The sequence below is a fragment of the Anabrus simplex genome, chromosome 1 (genome assembly GCF_040414725.1).
Source record: "Anabrus simplex isolate iqAnaSimp1 chromosome 1, ASM4041472v1, whole genome shotgun sequence".
In the NCBI taxonomy this organism is placed as follows: domain Eukaryota; kingdom Metazoa; phylum Arthropoda; class Insecta; order Orthoptera; family Tettigoniidae; genus Anabrus; species Anabrus simplex.
This window is the reverse complement of record NC_090265.1, coordinates 688,665,164-688,686,387: the sequence shown is the minus strand read 5'-3', so window position 1 is coordinate 688,686,387 and position 21,224 is coordinate 688,665,164. Positions and strand designations below refer to the sequence as shown.

General features: G+C 36.8%; 1 protein-coding gene across 1 annotated transcript in view; it reads right to left on the bottom strand.

Moving 5' to 3' along the window:
- Nucleotides 1-8,487: 8,487 nt before the first annotated feature.
- The window catches only part of LOC136857335 (hyaluronan mediated motility receptor), an 86,568-nt gene continuing 73,831 nt past the window's right edge, over nt 8,488-21,224 (bottom strand). The window contains exon 5 of the mRNA XM_067135934.2: nt 8,488-9,360. Within this exon, the coding sequence (XP_066992035.2) occupies nt 9,184-9,360 (177 nt within the window). The 3' untranslated portion in view covers nt 8,488-9,183. The remainder of the gene's footprint in view (nt 9,361-21,224) is intronic.

The following is a 21,224-nucleotide window of genomic DNA, read 5'->3' as shown; positions in this document are numbered from 1 at the left end:
GCATGCTAAGTTGAATACCTAATAATTTATTTTAGAGAGGTGCGTTTTATTCAGCATCATAACATACTGGCCAAAATGCAAAACTGTACAATACAGTCAATTCTTGAAAATCTAGAATGTTTTAAAAGATTACAAAAATTGGTAAAATAGCCTTCATTATAAAATCTGATCTGTTATGTACAGAAAGTAAATTTAAAGTACATCATTCCACAGGGAGAAGAGGCTTAGGTATAATAAATCAATGATAACTGTGGAGACACTTGTCACTGGAGTACATAATTACCTTGCTCCAGTGATTTGGCTTTAAATTTAACTCCTTCGCTGTCTTCAGGCTCCCCATTACCACTTCAATGTGTCAGCTCGAATACGTATTCAGGCTTGTGCAGCTTTGCATTAATTGCTTTGATTGTAACTGAAAATGCCATCCATTGCACATCATTGGAAATGCAAAGGTGTTCTCTTTACAATAGCACTGTTCTAACAATGGGAGGTCACTGTGGTTTTCCAGAAAGTGTTCACATTTTGAAACATTTACCTTCATTGAAAAATATTACCACTGTTTGAACGTTTTTGACAAGGGGCCTTATTTTGTTCAAAATTTAATGTTTAAAATCCAGCCTCAGACTTTTGTAGTCTTATTCCTGCAGATATTCCCGACTAGTCTCCGTGGCTAGTGCACTGACGTTGGGAAGTTAAGATTTTGAGTCTGAGCCTGACTTTGGTCAGCACTTTTCTTTTACTGATGCATCCCTTTTTGTTTATATTTCAATAATTTATTTGCTGTGGTCTCTCGTTTTAGAGACATTTGCAATATTTTAAACCACTATTTGTCCTTGTTGCTTGAACATGTCATGTTTTATTCGTTAGAATTGAAAAGCAGTGCGGCCAGCAACCCTACGTTCATTTGTACTGCGCCAAGTCTAATGCAGCAATGTAGGAGCCCTTCCCTCTGTTCCACTCTGCTCCATCATAGAGCTTAATTCACCAATTCATCAACTGTCATCTAAAAAATTAACTCTTTCTTCTTCCTGATACGTTTCCGCTTGTGCCGGTCGTTCACAGAGCCTCTTCCAATCTTCTCTTTTTTTCCCCACATTGTATCATTCATCACTGCCTGTCAAAAATATAGAATTAAAAAATAAAACAAAATAAAGGATCAAGGTTGGATTCAAACCCTAAAACTTCAATTCCCAACGACAATGCTCTAGTGTCTACGCCCTGGAGACAAGTTGGAAGTATCTTCAGGAATAAGACTACAAAAGTTTGAGGATAGATTTTAAACATTAAATTTTGAACAAAATAAGACCAGCGGACAGAAAACACTTGAAGAGGGCTAAAATATTTTTTAATGGAGGACAAATCCTCAAAATTTGAACACTTTTCTATAAAACATAGCAACCTTCCCTTGTAAGTATTTATCCTCCGTGCATGGCCAAGCTAGAGACAAAAGAATGAATCTAACCGCAGCTTGTTTACTCTTCTACATCTCAGTGTTTCATGTTCTTTGTTTAATTTTGATATTAAAAGAACTGTATCATGAAAATTTAGTGAAAGTGAGAGTTCAAGTTAACCTAGTGATGAATATATCGATCATGATAAAGACAGTGGTATTCTCAATATTATTTTACCAGAAAAAGGCGGCAGTACTGGGACTTTACACTACCGTAAATTGCCCCAAATTTGCAGATTCCGTTCATACCCTGATAAACTACAATTTACTGGGCAAGTTTGAAAATATATATTTATTGAACTAATCGACTTACCGCAATTACAGGTTGCCACAATGGACAAAGTAGTGTGTCAGGAAACAGAATGTCTTGTCATATCGAAATAGAGGTAATACATTCCCGACCCTTTCAAATTAATTTTTTCGAATGATTTTAGTTTTTTAAGAAAATACATTTTCTACCTATGTCTATATTTTGTTTATATGCATGAGTTTTAAGAAAACTGTAGAGAAAGCAAGTCAGTCTGAATGAGACAGTAAAAGAGTTAAGCTACACAACTCAGGTTCCATGACAGAAAATTGAAAATAACATTTGTATTAGGAAAATATGAAACTTCTAGTTGACTCAGCCGTCACATTTTTGAAGTAAAATACATCTATAGTTCTGGAATCAGTTGTGCAAGAGAGTGCTGTAAAAAATATCAAAGATAAAAATTATTTATATATTAGATGGGCGATGACAGTGTTCAATATTTAATTTCTAAGAGGAAGGATCATATCATTTAAGAAGAATCTGATCTCGGTATGTAGTCATGGGGTGATGCTATAGCGCCATCGTTTGTGTACTAAAATTGCCATGTTGCGCGACCTAAAATAAGGGTAACTATGGATTTCAATGTGGTAGCATGTTGTGCAAGGTATAGTTTGATTCATCGTGTATTTGGCAGAAAATATCAAATGATGAGCACCTGAAAAATTGTGGTGCACAGAAGTGCAAAAAATTTATTCCATTTGTAAAATGGCTTCAAAATGATAGAAAAAACATACAGGAGGATACAGTGGTTTGTCATAATTCCAAACCAATGCCAAGCATCATAAGGCTTATCAGGAGTCTGGAAATTAAGGGGGCTGACTATTGTGTGGCAAGCTCCACGCTGCTGGAGCCCCAAGTTGAGCATATGTACTGCCTGAGCGACAGGAAAGGACTTGGAATTGTGGTCTTGCAGACCCTAAATTTGTTTTGAATTACAATATTAAATCAAAGAAATATCAACTACATACCTTATTGTGCTAATATCTTTCACATGGTACATAATCTATAACAGAACGTGTGGCTGGGACTGTGAGATAGGCCCATTCTATGTATTTTTCATAACAATCTTTGCATGGCACTGAAGATACACACTCCATAAAGCTTTTTCTGAGTTATTTTACAGAAAGATGAGCAGAGTTGACTAGAGTAATGTTTTGAATTTTTCTGACATGGATGATGTCCTGGAATATTTTTACTGCACATTCTAGGAGGGGCGTGCCAGTTCAACTGATGAACCCAACGGCAAGTTTAGGCGAAACTCTGCAAACACACACAGCTCAACCACTCAAAAGCTGGTTCTGTTTCAGTGATATTTAGATTTGCAGCTGTGAAAGTCTTGTTTTAATTGTATCTCCATGGGGAGTACACTTTTTTGGCAACAGAATTCACTTCTTTCGGAGGTTAGCAATCTCTACTTAGTAACAGGGCAGAATTGCAGTCTGTCTACCACTGCTAAGCAGTCTTGGAGTGGTGACTGATGAGCCCGAATGGCACGTCTGGGCAAAACTCTGCAAACACACACAGCCTAATCACCCAAAAGCTGGTTCTACTGCTGTGATATTTAAGTAATGTTTAAATTTTGGTATTACATTGTGCATTTACGGAACAACTGCCCTAAGGAAACATTTGTTTCCAAAAATAAACTGGAGTTAGCCGTAATTAAATCTGTGATGGAGTTCAATATGGGTTGTGCAAAGGCCTTCCAAGTTGTGACCAGCATGAGGGATGAACCTACTACCTCTCAGCATTGACCATCAGGGAGCAACAGGACCACAGACTGTGCACCAACAGCAAGAAACTTAGGAGAACTATATCTCCCACAAGATTTTATGGTTTTCAAGGACTACATTTTCAGTTTTATTAATCATTCCATGCCATTTGTGACTCAATCTTCCTCTTGATGTTTCAGGGGAGGCTTCACTGAAATTCTGAACTTCTACACAAAAGCAAGAAAGGAAGTTGGTGTAATGGAGTAAAACACCAGAGGAAGAGAGGATGTCTGAAGGAAAAACATGTGGTGCAGGGCAGTTTTGAAGAGAGTACGTTTGTCTGAACTTTCAATTGCTGTTTTCTCACATTTATATTTTTCAGCACTTTTTCCCATACAAAAGGCTCCTTGCGACAAAGTTCTTATCAAAGTCAAGTAAAACTTTCAGGAAATCTTTCAGTATACATAGGGGTTAAATTATACTAATGATTATAGGGTCAAATGATTACTACAATTATTTTACCCTTTAAATTTGCAACAAAATATATATTTAAAATTTTCCAAGTTAGAAATTTGAAAATTCTCCCACATACCTTGTCTAACAAAAAAATTTATAGTATCAATTCTATGAGTGTTTAAGACTAGTTCTGTAAATTTCAGCTTGAAAAACAAAAATGCAACAAGTTTCTTCATGTTACATGAAAATTTTTCCATAAGAAGACAACTCAAAAACTAATCAGCCTATTATCTCAAATCTTTGTGTAATTATTTCTCGTAAGGGCATGTATAAGGGGTTAAAATTTGGAGGCGATTGGTTGAAAAATGTAGGAGTTCAGAATTTCAGTGAAGCCTCCCCTTAAACATCGAGAGGAAGAATGAGTCATAAATGTCATGGAATGATTAATAAAACTGAAAATGTAGTCCTCAAAAACCATAAAATCTTATGGGAGATATAGTTGTTCTAAGTTTATGTGCTTCATTTAAAATATTGTCCAAAACTCTGGTTGAAAACCAAATTTGTGAAGTTTCAGAATGTGTTCATTACGGTATATAATATTCAGATGGTATAATTAATGCAGCGGAAGAAGGCCAAAATAGGCTGAAACATGTCCTGATCACTAATTTTGTAAATTTTTTTTGTACTTTTAAATTGTGAATAAAATAACTGTATTGACTAGGTGGATAATTAACATTATTTCATTATATTGTAAATTGACAATATAGAACCATGATGAAATTTATTCAGGGTTGACCATTAGTAAGTTTTCTGATTTATCCATCTTCCTGTTCATTCAATCTACATGCACCCATAAGCGGACTGGTACGCAGCGCAGCATTGTCTTGTATTACACATCCGAATGCTATTAGCAGTAGGCAAAAGTATTTGTAGTTCAAATTATAATCTAAGATACCTCGATTGATTGTTTTCTGATTCCAGAGGTGAATTGATGTGATTATTGATCGGTTGATCAATGTTTTGTTGTCATGAAGATAGCTTTGAAGAAGTGTGTGTAGCACGAAAAGCTCAGTAATAACGAAATTCAAAGTTTGCTAGATGTTTTAGGCTCTGATTTAGCAGTGATGAGGGGGCAAAGTTCCTTGTCACTCTGTGTGTATATTATCACACGATTTATCCAATAGTGAAAGCGATGTTAGGGAAGAGGGTGAAGTGCATGTTGAGTGGAACTGGATACAAGAACAGAATATTCCAGTTATACGTTTTCAGGAACAAGCAGTGTGCCCTATCAGTGGAATTTGTGAAAATGTAAGTAGAGAATCGACTTTCAGGCAGTACTCTGATGACTATAGTACAATATATTGCAGATGAAACCAATAGGTATGCCAGTATTGATCTAGAATTTTTACCAATGAACTTGCATGAAATACGTGTGTATGTTTTTTCTTTGCGTTGTAATGGGATTAGTACAGAAGCCTACAATTCACAGTTACTGGTGCAAAGACACAAGTGTTCACACGCTGTATTTTAGAACTGTCATGCCTTGCGCTAGGTTTGAGCAAAAATTAACTTGATTGTGGAAAGTTTAAGATTTTATACGACTTGCTTAATGTTTTAACTTTACTTATTGTTCAGATAGTGTATTACATACCTGCCAACTTTACAAAGCCAAAAATCAGGAGATTTAGAGATGAAAATCAGGAAAAATCGAGAGGAATCAGGAGATACAATTGCTCAAAACTAGTTAATCTACATATCTTACGCAATACAGGAGTACTATGGTACCGAATATTATAACACTTATTGTTTCAAAACATGACTGTTGTTATATGAGGCTCACAGGAAGTATGTGAGCGAGATAATCAGTCTCTGATAAGCCTACCGAAAATAGTATGAACTCATGCTCCAGACGTGTGAATCAGTCATGCGCTTAGATGCCATTACTTGGAAAATGCATAGATTAATATACTGCATCTCGCGCGGGCGCGATTATGAGAAGCGCAATATTATTTTTATCAAGTAATAAATTAAAACTCACCAGAATTGTCTCCAAATGGCTCCTAAAATCATTAGGAAATTCTATCACTAAACTACTAAAACAGACTCCAAATCTAGCGACTAGTCTCTATAATCGACTAGACTGATGCGAACGAACAGGAACATAACACGCGAGAACGAGAGATTGATAGTCGATATACGCGTCGCGATACACAGGTTTCAATAAACATCGCACATTCGTGCGCATTTCTCGTATTAATAAACGTCAAAATTTTTTATTTCAAAGAGGCCAATGAGCAAAGGACTTCGGCCACTTGCGTACAAAGCTGAAATGGTGGGATTTGAAAACAAATGTTCAAAGTTCACTAAAATAAGTTAAAATCGGGAGAAATATTAGAATAATCGGGAGGCGAAAAAAACTGTCAAAAATCGGGAGTCTCCTGCCTAAATCGGGAAAGTTGGCAGGTATGGTATTAGGATGAATTGTGTGGCAAATCTGAATAATATAAAACAGATCCTGTGATATTTGCAGTTGATCACCCACAGTACAGTTTTAACTGACAAAACCAAGCCTGCATATTTGAAAGATGGCAGATTCCTAGCAATGTCTGTGTACATGGTGGCCGAGTGCATATGGGTTAAATGGAACAGGCAACCATTTACTTTTTTTGCATATATAGTAGAGCAAAATTAACTGGGATATACTGAAAAAAAAAAAAAAAAAAAAAAAAAACACCCACACATCTGAAACTAAGTTTTAAAATGACGACAATAAGAACTTGTTAAACAGGAACGCTTTCTTTGGCTAATGAATGATCTGTTTAAAATGATCTTTGGCATTTTAAAACAGCAGCACTTTTTACTTAATAAAAACTGAAGCAAATGAGCAAAACAACACATGGCAAGAAATGAACAGTATGCTGCTTTAGCAAACACTTCTCTCACACCACTCAATGAATACGTCTAGCAGTGCAGGGAATTTGCAAGCTTACAAGAAGAGAACAAAATGTAATGGGAAGAAAAATACATATGGTAATGAGAAACTTATGAAATAAACAAATTAAAGTCATACAGACTTCACAGAAAACATTTCACATTGAGACGGCAATCCTAAAGAAGTGACAATACTACTAAAATTTCATAAGAATGTATAGTTGCATGACATCATCCCTAGGCAGATCCTTAATTGTCAATGTACCACCAGCAGCTTTGTAGCCAGCATTTTGCCACAGCAATGCTGATAGTTCACGATTATAGGTTAATCATTAAGTCTTGTGTAAAGTTTATAATTTAGAAATACAATCATCTAAATAACAGAATCTGGATTCATTCACAAATCTTTCATTAAAAAAAAAAAAAGTTAACAGTTCAAAAACTGAACATAATGAATTGTAAAATGCCTGTTTCCAAATTACAATTCAACTTGTACTTTTAGATTTGGGTACATTAATAAGAACACTTATTGTGTGTCTACTGTAACCATTATAAGCTATGCAGAATTACAAGATTATGTTCACTAAAACCTACAAAATGTTAGTTTTAAAACAATCTCCTTATCCACAGTATTTTACAGCTGAGAAGTATTTTGTCATGCTGTTCTGTTACAGTAAAATATGAAACTTCAGATAATTATTTATGAAACAGCATTAATATATAAATGCCATGAAATGAAACATGTGAGTAAATCAGATAATACTGTATGCAACCAAGGTTCGAAAAAGTTACATTGTGGCATCCTTTCAGAAACCGCATAGGCTGTCACATAAGAACCCCAATACAACAGTGTTTTTACTTGGCAAGGTATTTAACTTCAAAAGTACATTTCGTCTTAAATGTTTTGGCAGCTTTGTATTTGATTATTCATGTGTCCATCAGTAATATGAAAGGGCCATACGCTAAAGTCAGGGCTTCATGTGTAAAATACATTTGTGGAAACAATGTAGAAGAAAATACCGTACATCTCTTATCGAGGTCTAATTTAAACATTTCCAAGCAATTCTTATGATGGGTCAAAATGACCCTTTATCATTGTTCTAGGAATGTAAGATTCTCAGCTGTTCTAATGTTAAAAGATTGCAGCTCTGACAGAATACCTCTGGCACTGCTGTAAATCTTGCCTTCATACAACAGATCATAAGTACTAAAAATAATGACCCATTCCAAAATCAGATTTACTAGTACCAACCCTAATTTAAGAAAACAATAGCATACAATGAAAATGGCCCTCAGTCAGGATCTACCTAGGTGGATTACATTTCAGAGGCAATGTTTAGAGCATATATAAGAAATAGAAACCTCAATCTCTAACAGATTGTGATTACTTTATCTACAGCAAAAACATAAATTAGAACAAATTTAGTATTATTCTCACAGGTACCATATATCAATGGCTCAGAACTAACAATTTTCAGAAACATTAAAAAATTCAGTTATATACATATAAAAAGATTTCTTATGCAACAGTACTACAAGGAAAATTACTCACCCAGTAATAAGGCACTTTCAAAAGCATACATGAGAACAAAAGTACACACAAAAGACTAGAAAAACAGAAAGTAACCCTTTTACATGACGTGGATCCAGGCCTTTGTCATGCACCGCAAGAGAAACTGATGAGAATGACACAGAATGCATATATATAGTAAAGATAACCAACTTCATCTGTGTGTACCAGATTCATCTAATCCATCATGTCTGTTAGATTCTCAATACTGTTAAAACAGACTAGTACAATAGGCACTTTGAAATCACAAAAGCTATAAAAATAAAGTTTGTAAATGGCATTTTAAAAACTACTTGTACTACAGGAGATTTTCCTAGCATGATATTTGCCAAAGTTGCATTATTTTGGTCAGTTCTTGGAACATGACAGCACTGGGCTGAATTAAATTGTATTTATGTTAATAGTTACCAACTGAATCCAGAATTAGATACTAAAAATTATTACAAGTACATTTTTCCAACATCTAATTTTAGATTGAATCCACCATGTTCGCTTTTATGAGCGGACTAGTCAACAGCAATGGCATACATTGGCAGTCCTATCTTGATATCACAATTAGGTGCAAGCAATTTAATCCGAATTTCATGTTCATTTTCAACATCTGTGGCTAAAAACAGACAGCTGCTGACATTTAGATAAAATCAGTAGAAAAACTTGTTTCTGCTTAGAATTAGTCACTTGATACAGGTACTGCACAAAACAAAGTTTAAAATTAGTTCATAGATTCCACAGTCAAAAATATATATTAAAATGGATTTCACATGGCATTCTTCTGGGAGAATGGCTTAGTACTAGGACTTAACTGAAGGGATTTGCAGCTAGGCGTGTGGTTCTCCTTGCCCTTAACAGGGGTTGTTACAGATGCCTTCAGAGGTTTATTAGTGGCACGTTCTTTCTGAAGTTTATCGACAGTCCGCTTCAGTTTCTGCACCTCCTGAAATAGTTATTACAACTATGTTAGAACACACTTGAAATGTCTTTACAAAAAGATTTTTTTTTTCTATTGGCCTTACGTCGCACCGACAAAGATAGGTCTTATGGCAATGATGGGATAGGAAAGGCCTAGGAGTTGGTAGGAAGCGGCCGTGGCCTTAAGGTACAGCCCCAGCATTTGCCTGGCGTGAAAATGGGAAACCACCGAAAACCATCTTCAGGGCTGCCGACAGTAGGATTCGAACCCACTATCTCCCAGATGCAAGCTCACAGCTGCGCGCCTCTAACCGCACGGCCAACTCACCCGGTATAAAGATTTTTATTTTGCAGAAAGTTTAAAACATATATACTGTACCAGGAATGCCTATGGCCTGGCACATCATAATTATAATTCATTATTTGTTCAAGAACTGCTAGGCTTTAACATTTGAAACAGCCTTGCGGATGAATGTTCTCGACTCACTGCTTGCTGCAGGAGTAAGAGAGACAGCACGATGTTACGGAGCGAGGAGCCGGCCTAGTGACGTCAAAGCCACATGTTGTCGACCCACCCCTAGGGAATGGTCTAGAAACATTTTTATAACTAATAAACGGCTTAAGATACAGAAATATGAGGTACACCAGGGTAGTAGCCAAATTCTGAAGTCAATACATGCAGTAATTTCGGAGATATTAAGGTGGGAATGAAACCACTTTCCCATCGCTTGGAACAGCGAGCCACCCAGCAACGGGTATATAAGGTCAACGACTCACCGTGTATACTCAGTTGAAATCTACAACTCAACCATGCAAGGCGATAATGCTGTCGTGTCACGCTACGTTAAGTCCGAGTGAAAGCCGTGCAGAAACTTACAAAGTTCGTCGTACGAGAACGTGATACTTAGAAATTTCAGCTGAGTCGTGAACTTGTGAAATATTTCAAAGTGCATCTAAGTTGAACTCCATGTTATATGAAACTTAAGAATTTTCTACCGAGTTGTGGACTTGTGAATTCAAGGTGCATTTAAGGCAATGTATAGGTGAAATTTGGTGAAAATTGTGAAAAAAAAATCCATTTTTAGTTTTTTATGTTCTCATAATGTTTATACCTTGTACTTTATTTTTGGGCTTTGTTTTATTTAAATATCAGCCATTTAAAGCCCTTAGTGGCCATTTAAATGACCCGGTGCAAGTGGGCGTTGCCACCCATCGACACTATTCGCATGAATATCTTTCGTTTTTCGAAGATTTTGAATTGAGCGTGCGGGTTGAATGTAAGAAATTTTGTTGCTGTGGGTCTTTATGTTGGCTATTCTGATGGACTATCGATATATCGAGTGGAATTGGCGCTTATTTCAAGGATGGAGCTTGTCCATGTGTTGAATGCAAACAAAGAGTTGTGATCTCACGTTTTGTTTTAGGCCTACTCTGCTTTTCTGTAATTTCTTAAATGTTACATTTGTAATAATTTGTAATAAGTGTATTATAAATGATCCATAAACAATAACAGTATCTACTTAGTGCAAGCAGCTTAGTTTTTGAGGTTGGGATTTGTGAGGTTGTGTTATCAGTGTACATAATGGGCAGAAGAATTGAAGAAACGACCTAGTAAAGTGTTGGATAAAAGAACTGGAGATTGCTGTAACATCAGCAATTGCTGAATTCAACATGGGTTGTGAAGCAAGTGAGAAACTAAAAGCTAGTGTTAGGGGTGTTAAAGTTAGCAGCTCAGGACAGAAAATTAGTGTAATGAGGGACAAGCGTAGAATTGACTACAGTGGAGTGTGGAGTGGAGTGTCTGATACTGATATTAAATGATCAAAATTCTAAGGTGATAGGATGAAAACTGTAGATTTTAGGATTTTCACAGATGCATTAATACAGTGCAAGACTTAGAGTTATATCGTGTTATGGACTTGTCGATATTTCAATGTGTATTCGAACTCTGTCACTTTCAGGTACAGCATTACGGACATTGAAAGGACAGTGTGTGATAATTTGAAATTATTATTGTCGACGCATTTATGAATTCAAAGACATTTCTACGTGTGTTTTCAAATTTGAATATGACTGAACTGTTTAATGTGTTATGATAGTCAAACACTCAGTGATCAATTAGGACCAAATGTGGATAATTTTCACGCCTTTAGCGAATATTTGAACAATGTTATTAGGATAATGACAGAACCTTAAGGACATTTTATGTCAGTTCTAGGATATATGGACTTTAGTATGGATAACTTACATGGAAAATTTAATTAAGACGTGTGTTCGAGATTTTTAGAGACTTGAATGCGTCGTATATAAACTGAATCTGTGCTTAATTTTTCCATGAACTGTGACCTTGACATTTCATTCTGAATTTATTACTACGGGTTTTAAATGTCATGAACTGTGCCCAGTGTTATAATCTCACGTTGAGTGAACTGTGCATTTAAAACCCTCGTGATATAAGAAGATTTTTTTTTTTTTTGCTAGTTGTTTTATGTCGCACCGACAGATAGATCTTACGGCGACGATGGGACAGGAAAGGGCTAGGAGTGGAAAGGAAGCGGCCGTGGCCTTAATTAAGTTACAGCCCCAGCATTTGCCTAGTGTGAAAATGGGAACCACGGAAAACCATTTTCAGGACTGCCGACAGTGGGGTTCGAACCTACTATCTCCCGAATACTGGATACTGGCCGCACTTAAGCGACTGCAGCTATCGAGCTCGGTGATATAAGAAGTGAGAACATATTACTGTAAATACTACACACAGAAACCTGTGTTTTCAGACTGTTAACAGCCAGCATTATTTCAAGTATTACGTTAACTGCTGCATTACGAAGTGCTATTGTGAACTGTGCTTTCAGACTAAATTTCAAAGTGCAATATTAGTCACCCTTAACTTGCTAACAGACAGTGCAACGATTTCATATTACCGTGTCAATTGAACTTTCCCGTGTATCAATTATATCAGACGACACCGGAAATCTTGACAAAGTGTTGAAACCTCGTATTTATTCGAACATCTGATTCAACGTGGGACAGGTGACAACGTTGGAGGATATATGTGATACATCGAGGGATAATATGTGGTAAGCCGCTGTTGGTGCTTGGTTCGACCTCATGCTGCACATCGTGGGAGCTCCAGTCGCCGACCTGTGTGCCCACATTTCATCAGTTCCAGTTTGCTGAACTCAGGTGATATGAGTGTAGTTTACCAGTTTACTTTGGTGAATAACTTCAAAATATTGCACTAGACAATCAGTGACTCACTGCAAAGGCAATTCTATCAGTTATAATCCTTGAGTGCTACGTTGGTCAAGTACAAGTGCCTAATTCATTAAAATTTTATTATCATGTGAATTTCAATTCTACAACCTAGATAAACTGTAGGAATTCATTTAGATGAACTGTAGGTCCATTTTCGAAAATAAGGGATTTTAATTGGACTTCAGGATTTTCTGAAGCCCGTGTGTATTTCTTAGAAACAGTATTCAATCTGTGAATTTCAATTTCAAAGGACTCTTAAGATTTCACAGGAGTGATTTGAGAATCATTATTTTTGAACTTTTCAATTGATTTCATTTAAACTTCAGATTTTCATGAGAACAATTCATGAACTAAGTGCTTATTTTGGGTTATTTTTCATTTATGAATTTATGAGTGTGGAGGACCGGAAGGGCAAGAGAGGTCTATACTGGTGGGTTTTTGGGACTCCTACAAATAGAGGTTGGATAGGTACAGAAAATGCAGGTAGATGTATTCTGTGTGGAGAAAGATGGTCGGACCTACATATATTCATCGAATGCAGGGAGTTAGAAGAGTTGAAAAAGAAAGTGTTGAGTAAAAAAGAGATAGGAAAAGTAGAAAAAATTGAAAAGATGACGGTTTGGCTGGCCAGAGAATGGGGAAGAGGAACAAATATTTCGAAATATTTAAATATGGTTAGAATGAGATTTATAAAGAAATTAAGAGAATAAGGGGTAAAAGAGGGTTACAGAGGAAGGAGAGGAAGGAGGTAGACGAAACTGCTAGGTTATATAAAAATTGAAGACAATAAGAGGAGTTTGAAGTACAATCTGATTGTATGATGAAAAGAAGATTTGTATATATTTGGAGAGGATTGCATGTGTGAGAGAACGGAGGTGGTAGTTAATGTTAGAAAAAAAAAGAAAAGAGAATAAAAAAGAATAATAAAGCAACGAGGGATGTGAGTAAGAGGAACTGTTGGACTGTTTAGAAACGGAAATAAGCGGAAGAAAGAGAAGGAATAAGGGAAAGCCAGGTTTGATTGTTGGCAATTCAATGGTCTAAGATTTAAGTTTAAAAAAAAAAATATTAGAGAGTAGTTTTTTAAGTTTTAGTGTAAGACTCGTAGGAGCTATAGAATTGTCAACAAATACATTTGTAAACAGTGATAGAATATGAATGATAGGGTTAGTGGACAAGAAAAGGTGTTTGGATAACATAATAGTAGATAATTTTAAACTCTGGCTTAAAAAAAAAAAAAAAAAATTAATAAGTAATGAGTGGTCGTGAGGAAAAGGAACTGTTGGACTGTTTAGAGATGGAAAGGACTGATAAGTGATGTGAGGAAACAAGGAAAAGACAGATTTGTTTTGTGGCAATTCCGAGGTTTAATATGTAAGTTAAACTATTTAAAAAAAAAAAAATACAATTAGCAAGTAGTTTTAGTCTAAGAGACGCAAGAAAAAGAAAGAAAAGCGATGAGCAAGGAACTGGAAATTGTCAACAAGTGCGATTGTATATAGTGTATAAATATTAACTATACGGTATAGTGGAAAGTAGTCAGTAGTTAGCGAATAAGTATTATAAGAGAGATGGACAGAGGCTAGGAAGAGTAAGAGGGGAAGATTGGGGATGGAAGGGGGGAGGGGTATAAGAGACAGACGGGTGGGATGGTACAGTCCCATCCCTAGGTGAAAGAGGAAACATGTCCGCTCACAGAATAACAAGTGAATCAAGATGGCGGCAGTAAGACGACACGATTATAGGCGGAGCAGTAGATAAATACGTGACGGATCGTATGATGGACCGGAAACCGCCTCTACGATTCGCCACGTAAGATGAGGAGAGAAGTACGAGTAAAAGGTGGGGGTAATATCTAACCCGGGAGGAGTGGCTGAGCGGCCAGGGTGGGATGGCTCTCTCCTCACAGGGAATGCCGCATGCAGCCGAGGTTTTTTATTTTATTTTTTTGTGTTTAGTTAGCTGTAGAGAGTAGATAGGGGATGCCCTTACATGCGGAGGAGTTCCTCGCATACCAGAGGCATCTCAATAGTTTTAGATAAGTTGGTGCAGTGTTGGGCTGGATTCCGCCGACATTGACACCACTAAATAAGTAGAGTAGATAGTAACTATATATTATTTTGTGCGGTTTTTCTTTTGGGTTCTTAGTTAATAGTTTTAGTCTAGTAGTTAGAGCTTTATATTATATATAATAGTATGTTAGTTTATATTGTTTTGCTTGTTTGGTTTATATTGTTTTGTTTGGTTTCTGGGGTCATGTGTATTTTATGCTCTTTATTGTCTGTAACCGATGGTGCAAACTAGGGTGGCAATAAAGAGTTATCTATTTAAAAAAAAAAAAAAAAAAATTAAATTTATTTATGAATTTATGAGTGAAGATTGGACTTTAGGAATCAACCTATATGAACTGTAAGGTCTATTTGAGTGTAACAAGAATTGATTTTGGACATTTTCAAATGTCAAGAGAACATATTTGACAAAAGGTTACATTTCTGTTTAACTTTGCCTACATTAAAGATTTCTGGAATTTAATTTAAAATTGAACATGTCAATGGAAGAATATATTTTCAAGACAGTCTCTAGTGTTTAAATGTGAGATAGAAGCAGGGTGATTTTCATTAAAATCTTGAATAAATTTATCAGAAAACATAATACCATCTATTATTTGCCCTGCAAAATTTCCTTCTCTGTACTGGCTCCTAAAGTACCGCACACTACCCGAGATCTTTTCCATGCTCAAGAACCCATAAACTTTTCCTGGTACAATACATACGGTAAAACTTCCCAACAGTAGACACATTTGGGGTCTACAAAACATATGTTCTTAAAAAGTGTGCGTTATTCAGGAAACGCACAGATTTGGGGACATTTTTTCATGTGAATACTCACAGCTGTAGCTGAAGAATAAAGTGTGTTCTATCAATATTAAGTTTAAAGGTAGACCTAATACAGAAATTTATTAATTTACTCTAATGTTGGTTTTTTAAAGTGCAGAGATGCCAGCTTACAAAAGTAAAAAAAATCAGGAGAAATTTGGCAGCAAATCGCGATGTATTACGACACATCACTGATAGCAGAACATGTACTAATTCATTATAATTCAATATATTAACAACTCTATTTGGCCTACATATATATTTCATTCTATATGAATACTAATACTGTACATAACTGAACTTTTGACTTCTCATCCTTCAACATGATAAACACAACCGTAACAATTGATCCCAGCTAACGTCGACAAGACAAGTAAGTTCATACGATAAACACTCACTCTACTTTATTATCGTATTGGGTTCCACATTCATCATTCTAATTCCCCGTTTTTTCTTTTATCCAGTTATAGACAACTCATATTCCTCCCAGATTGAATATGCACCAATGGGAAGTTTATCCACAAGAATGACGGAATATTTTTATTCCGATAAACAATGATTGAAATAAACAATATGTATCCTACTTACATGCTTCAACCTTAAAACATAACCATGCTTCTTTCTAAAGGAATATTCAAACTGTTTCAAACCCTAACAGTACTGTTAAAATTTCTTACGACTTAGGCGACCATATCAGCTGAAGAAACCCCAACTCACGCAATGATAAATTCTAGTCAATACATTTTGAGAAACCCCTATTCACGCTTGATCAATCCAATCCACAATTGGAATTCTAGTCATAAAATAAGTTGATTCAAATTTCATGTTCATAATACGAATAGAATTCAGAATAAGGTCAACGAAATTTGGATAAGAAATGAAATTAAAGCAACGTACAAAAGAAAGCCCTCTTAAATTTACAATTATATAAAGTTCATTTATTTTTGGCCCAAATGTTGTATCCATTTGAATGGATTTCATTTCCAACTACATGTGGACTATAAATTGAATATTAACGATTTTATCCAACATTCCGGTGTTGTAAAAATTCTTATGACTCAGGGGACTATAACAGCTGAAGAAACCCCAACTCACGCTGTGATCAATCCAATCTGCAATTGGAGGTCGGCTCATTGTAAAAAATTTAATTCATTGTTCATAAATTCTGGCAAGGTTAATGCACTTATTGTACATACTGTACATATTGTAAACTGTGTAAATAGCATAAGACAATTGTATTTACAATTGTATTTAGTATTAAGTTAGTTTACTATAAGTTCCAATGTTTATAGTTTTAATTCTTGACCTTAGGATTAATATAGGCTGAGGATGCCCATAACCGGGGCGAAACATGTCCCTAACTGGTGTGTTTCATTCATGTAGAATTTAACCGCCAAAAATATATATTTGTATTGAAAAGGTGGACATAATTTTAATATTGAAAGAGTTTACTGAGCAGGTCAATCGTAATCTCCGATCTGCCTCAATTGCATTTCATCATGATCATTTCAGGTGGGATACTTCTCTGCACTGGTTAGCGTTCGCTCTAAATTCGGCAGTTCATGAGTCCAAGTTATCTCCAGAATCATGTTTAAGTCTGGTCACTTAATGACATATTACCAGAGACAATAGATCCCGATAATATTAGAGATCTATGGAAGAAGGCTAAAAGCAATCTTAAAGCTTCCCATGAAAAGCTTAAAGATACGATCGTGGACGGAGGCCCACCAATTTAAAAGTCTGAGATCAGGTCATGATTAAAAATTTTGTTCCTGCGGGCAAGCTTGCCCCCAGATTTCATGGGACATGCATTGTTTTAGATTTCTTAACACCTGTCACCTTATTGGTCACTAACCCAGCCACAGAGAGGATATTTAGGGTTCACCTGTCTCAGGTGAAGCCAGTATAAATTCATTGATATATTACATTAGCCACTAAATCTTGGCAGGAGTTGAAGGTTATCTTTCTTTTAAGAGGGATAGTAGATCTTAAAATTAATCAGATGGGAACATGAAGGCCTTCTGCCCTGACCATAGTACTGTTATTCTATGTACAACTTTCCCCTCTGATATAAATTCCTGTTGTCCATTACTTGGTGGCCAATACCTAGCCCCCAACTCCCTAAATCCATGTACTGCTGACACACACTCACCATCAAAGCCGTCCACTTGTACCTCCTGCAAAAATTTAGTACTCACAAGCTCCATCAAAACCATCTCAGTCACCAAGATAATTATTGTTTCAGTGCCTTCTCAGCCGTTGGCGGAAGTGTCTCAACAAGTGGCGAGCGATACCGGAGTGGGGTTTGGGCCCACTCCACTCTAGTCATGTCTCCTTCCGAGCGGTGAGCCGAAGCTCCATCTTTCTGGCAAGGGCTGAGGTGCGGTAACTCTATAGAGCCAACCCACCTGGGAACTGTACTTCAACATCTGATCTGCGGCGACCATCACCATGATTACCCCTCTCATAGTAGCGGGAGAGGTGCATCTGAGGGTCCTTGGGGGGGGGGGGGGGGTCCGGGGGACCTCGACTGGGTATCGGCAACGGCGGCCAGTCTTGCCGTCAAACTTAATTGGTATATCCTAGACTTCTACGATGGCAAGAAGACTTCAAAACTAGTTTTCCAAATTAAATTTCTAAAAATGGACCTTTATCAAGAAAGTTCTCACCTGTGAAATTCCAACTTTAAAATTAACGTTTTCAAAATTCTACCGTGTTACCCCAGGGAAGGACCTTTGGGGGGAAGGTCTGTACCGGAAGGTACACCTCAACCCCGCACATTTAAAAGAAGCGCCTTCAGGAACGCTATCTATCCTACTAAACCTGAAACTGCCAGTGCATGAACTTGAGACATTGATCCGAAGCTGTCAGTTCTAAATGACAGAGTAATATGTTATTTTAAAGTTTCCTACACTGACTGGATTTGATTTGTTTTGGTGCACATCAAGAAATTCTCACTTTTCTCCACAAGTGTGTCTACAAAAACTGAGGTCATGCACTCTGGTGCATGGTGTAATGATTAGTGATTTAAAGAAGGTTTGTGTTTATAGGTTTTCTCAACTAAATTGACTCATTTATTTTGATACTTCAAGGTTTGCAACACTTCCTTCTCATCCCGCCAGATTTTTAGTCTGGCCAATCGCAAATTTTTCTGTATTTATTTTTCAGACAATCTTAAGCTTCTTGTAACTTTATGATTATCCGGATCTAGTCCAGAGCCTTCTCGAACCCTCCCCTCGGGTATAAAAGCTGCGGCTTTTACAAGCTACCTTGTCTTGTAGATCGTCAAATTACTGAGTGTGTGTTTAAGACAGGAGGAGGGGTGCCTCATTCTTTGGCAGGCAGAACATCAGCCCAGGTAATTGCCATCAGTTTTCTATCTCTGTAGCTTTCTCCGGAAAATGACCCCAGGGGAAGTTTCTAATTTTTAACTATCTAATCATCCTTTTCCCAAAAATGTAAACTAGTTCTTGTTAATGTAAAATTTCATAAAGACTTAATCTGTAAATTCGGGGATATAGAGTGCGCTGCCCTCTCGAGTACCCCTTGAATTTATCTTGAGGCGACTATGATTTTGTAACCGTTTTTCTTCCCGTAAAGCATTAACTAACTTTTCTTTTTAGTCACCTCAGTAGCGTGGGATTAGCCCCTGCATCATCGGGCCACAACCCCAAGTAGGGTTTTAAACTTTGTTGTCTAGGAGTGCAAGTGTACGCCTCCACACATTTTTGAGTTTTAGGCTAGTAATTTAAACTGTTCTTTCTTTTCACGAAGGCCCAGTAGGACAGGTACTAGATACCCCTGTGTAAACCACATGGTATTGTAAACTGTAAGTTGTGCCTAGAGGCCAAGTAATGTAATTCTATCCTGAATGTAAACTTGAAAGTAGAGCATGTAAGCTCTTCTGTTGTTATGTAAGAGATTTTGGTGTACCACTGAGTGGGGCCTTTGGAAGGCTGTATTTGTAACCATTGGAGCAAAGTGCTCTTGAATTGTGTCTGGGGAGATCTCTCTCCTTATCTAACTAAACGCAATATTTGCGACGTCGTAAACATGTACATTTGGAGCTTGAAGTTCAAAAACTTGTAAATTACCCACCCTTGAGTTTTCTATTCTAGTGTGAAAATTGTCATGATACCGGGTTCTTTCACAAAGTGAAGAATTTTGCCGGTTAACAATTTAATTTTCTGAAAAGGAATATAACCTTTATTTCAAAGTTTTAAATGAATCTTTGACTTTCGTAGATAGACCCATCTAGCCCGCACCTTCTTTCACCCCTCTGCGTTCCACAGATAATCCCAGAACATAGTGTACTGTCAAATGTACGACGAGAGTAAAATGCAAAATTTAGAACTGAACCAGTGGCAGCTCGTGCTGAATTATTTTGTTGGTTCTGCTCTGAGATGCCCAGTCCATTGCAGTAAGTGTAATACACACACCTAAATTCGTATTGCATACGGGAACTGCCAACTGAGCTCATATACATCCGTCCTATAAACCCGCAGAAACACTTTGCTCCATGTTTATCAGCTTTGAACTTCCCGAAAATGTGCAGGAAAAACACAGGTAAACATTCACCTCAATTTGTAAGACCCCGATTTCAAGGGACACCGACTATATAAATAACTGACTTATACAAAAAACAGTTCAGTTTCAAAAAATGCCTTTCTGCCGCGTAATGAAAAAATGTTGATCTATCGGTACACTCGTATTTACAGAGGTTCCGAGACCTACATACATCTTTGGAAGCTGGCTTTCTAAATGGAGAGGGAACATCATCCGATGGTACCAACGTTTGTGGTTTTATTTTCATGACTACCTAACTTGGAAGAATTCACAACCATTATGGAGAAACATATTATTGATTACTTGTAGGCCTAAGAACTTGCTCATTCGCTTCGTAAGAGAGAATGTTTTCGGTTGCTGGATAGAAGGATAGAGAAATATTCGTACCCCCAATCTTAAAGTAAGTTGATTGAAGACTTAACATGAACAGTAAACTGATTGTGTGTAACTTACTGTAATTACAACCATCCTCTTTTACCATGCATTCTCCTGTATTTGAGCAATTTGGGCTTTCTTTCTACTGAACAGAAGCATCACAACTATACTACAGTATCAGAAAATGTTGAAATGTAAGAATTTTACACCATATAAATATACACCGTTTTAACTCATTGCGGACCGTGGACGGCGTAAGACGTTTAAGCTTGCTCCTATGCTGCGAGCCGTGGACGGCGTAAGACGTTTAATGTTCCGCGCGAAGCAATGCTGTTTATATTCGTCATCTATGCATTCTTACACCTTAGTCAGCGTTACTGGCTGTAGCAGGAAGTTGGGTGACCTTTTTGAGATAACCGTCGCGTTGAGTGGGTTTATGTTTATCTTAGTTGTTTTAGCGGGAATATCTCAGCACTTCCTCGCACGTCAAGACAGCACTTGAGATTTCAATGCAGTTGCATGTCGTTCCTACCGAGTGTATTATAATGGTTTATAAAACAGTTTCTTACGGAAGAAGAAGTATTAAGTATTGTTCACAATGATTATTCTGGTGATGAACTTATTCCTGAAATAGACTCAGATAGTGAAAGTGAGAGTGACGAGAAAATTCCGATTCCCGAATCTGATAGGCCTATAGAGAAAAGTGAACTGCCTGATACATCCTAGTTACTGTCCACCCGTTTCACCATTTACAGAGAATTCAGGTATAAACGTTCAAATAAAATATAAGCAGGATATTTTGAGTTACGTGAGT